At 43.1% G+C, this 2,500-nt stretch overlaps 1 protein-coding gene across 6 annotated transcripts in view; it reads right to left on the reverse strand.

Annotated features, from left to right (window-relative positions):
• fmnl1b (formin-like 1b) overlaps positions 1 to 2,500 on the reverse strand; it is a 53,239-nt gene that overhangs the window by 19,739 nt on the left and 31,000 nt on the right. For all 6 annotated transcript variants that reach the window (XM_076297965.1, XM_076297964.1, XM_076297962.1 and 3 more), the window contains exon 10: positions 769 to 843. In XM_076297965.1, coding sequence (XP_076154080.1) covers positions 769 to 843 — 75 coding nt within the window. The remainder of the gene's footprint in view (positions 1 to 768; positions 844 to 2,500) is intronic.

Here is a 2,500-nt window from a genome sequence, read left to right on the forward strand (position 1 = left end):
CGGCGCTATATGCGGCGCATAGGGGCGCAGCTACGAGTAGTGAGTTGCCGTCTATGGAAAAAGATGGATACAGTAAAAAAAAAAGCTGTTGACGACTAAAAATAGAAAAAGAAAGAGGGAAAAGGCATGTCAAGGGATGCAACAGCAGTTAAATAAGTGGACGGTGAAAGGCAACAGGTAGGATTTAAAGTGATGACGTGTGTACTTGGAGGCTTGCAAATAACAGACTAACTAGCGTTTGTTAAGCATAATGCCGATTGAAACATAGCCGATTCCATTCAGATAGCTGGGTGGCTACCATGCTCATACTGCACTTTTAATGGCCAACTGCAAACAGAAATGTCATGCTATCAGCGACTCATTAGATGTTTCCATATCCTAACAATGAAGGCTCCTTGTAATAACGTAATAGTGTGTTGTCTATGTGGTGCAAACAAACAAGGCTAGAGTGCCTATCAGCCTTATCCATTGTGAACAATAGCTGGCAAAAGGACGTTATGAGAACCGTTTAGACTCTCTTAAAGTGGCAATGCACCATTTATCAAAATTATTGGCCTTTTGTTTTGTTTAGTTGTTTGTGTTGTTTTTTTTTTTTTTTGGGGGGGGGGGGGCGCCAATAATGTTGTTGCATACCCCTCAAAAATGGGTAGCTGCGCCCCTGTGTGGAGTCCACAAATGTCCATCAGCACTTTGACTCTCTCTCTTAAATGTCAGCGTGGCTTATGGAGCTGCCGGATGCCATCTTGTTTCATGTTCAGCCATGCTCACCATGAAGTCAATGTTGCTCTCCTCATGACTAAAATACTCCATAAGCTTCTCAAAGCGGGTCTTCTCCCCACACACCTGAGACAGGAAAAAAAAGAGAAGGGGGGTCAGATATAATTATAAAATTTTTTGTGCTTTTAGTACTTTGTTACTTTGTATACTGCCATAAAATAAATCAACATAACATTGATATGTAATATTTTTACAATTATTATGCACACATCACATTACCTTCACAATCTTGATGCTAGCCCTACTGTACACTAGAGGGCAGTATATCCACATCCACTGTGCATATTTATTGGTCCCTGTCTCTCATACTGTACACACACACACACACACACACACACACACACACACACACACACACACACACACACACACACACACACACACACACACATATACACACACACACTCAGAAACTGACATTTTTCAAACAGTTATCTATATTAACACAGAGAGGACTGTGGGAAACGTAGTCTGCAGTCAGATGTGAGAGATACAGTAAGTGAAGACTGTACTATCCACAGGGCTCTGCAGTCTGTATGCAATCCCATTACAGAATGGGCTATTGAAAGGCTGCTAAATGAATGTGGGGGAGTGGAATGTGTGTGTGTGTTTGTGTGTGTGGGTGAGTGTGAGTGAGTGTGAGTGAGTGAGGTAGATAGATAGATGGAAAGAGAGAGAGAGAAAGAGAGAGTATGTGTGTGTTCCTAGGGATGTAAGGCAGAAAGAGACTGTCGTCGGTAAAGTGATTGGGTGCAGTAGGGTGAGTGGAGTAGTGCTTTGCTGATGTAGGAACCTCCACGTGTGTGTGTGTGTGTGTGTGTGTGTGTGTGTTCTGCCCAGTCCCAAAGCATTAATGATGCATGATGCAGGAGGGTCGGCTGGCAGCTTGTGCCCAAACAATGCCCACTAGATACCCACACGCTGCTGTCACCACATGAAACCCGAGCAGCCGCACGGGCCCTCCCACCCAGCTCTCTCTCTCTCTCTCCCCCTCTCTCTCTCTCTCTCTCTCTCCCTCTCCGTGCACCTTCATGAACTTCTTGATTGGCCAAGCAAAACTGGCAATATGGAAGGGTAATCGGTTGGAGGAAGAGGGCCAGATTGTCAACCTTGTGGACATGTTTAAAGCTTTGGTGGAATCAAGGGTTAGGGTTGAATATGCTTTCTTTAAAGTTTCAGACAGTGTGGCTCATTTCTCACAGAAATGGTGTACTGACAAGGGTCTGGTCTCCATTATTGATGGTCTTGGCATTTATGTGGTGATGCCATGGGGACTGGGGGGGGGGGGGGGCTATAAGGTGTTTTAAGGTGTTTTTTGATCCATGCAATGGTTCAATAAAAGGGGTTTTAAAAGTCAAAAGTCTCTCTCTCTCTCTTTCTCTCTCTCTCTCTCTCTCTCTGTCACCACACACACATGCCTTCATTTCAATTCAATTAAATTCAATTAAATTCAAGTCATTAGCATTAAGCCAAGCTTTGTTAGCATTACTATATTATGTACAAAAATGCCAAAGCCTGAGATAATATGACAAGTTAAATGTGCATGGACCAAGAACAAAATCACGAGAAAAGTCTTATTCCATCCTTCTTCACCTTTTTTATTCCTGCTTTATCCCTGTGTGTGTGTGTGTGTGTGTGTGTGTGTGTGTGTGTGTGTGTGTCCATTGGTCTGCTTATGTTTTTCACACCTAGTGTTTTATGATTCTGTATTATTTTATGTTCT

Source organism: Alosa pseudoharengus, unplaced genomic scaffold (genome assembly GCF_046254945.1).
Source record: "Alosa pseudoharengus isolate Yale_2024_CS ecotype anadromous, Long Island Sound unplaced genomic scaffold, YU_APseudo_1.1 YU_APseudo_1.1_scf_21, whole genome shotgun sequence".
Taxonomy (NCBI): domain Eukaryota; kingdom Metazoa; phylum Chordata; class Actinopteri; order Clupeiformes; family Clupeidae; genus Alosa; species Alosa pseudoharengus.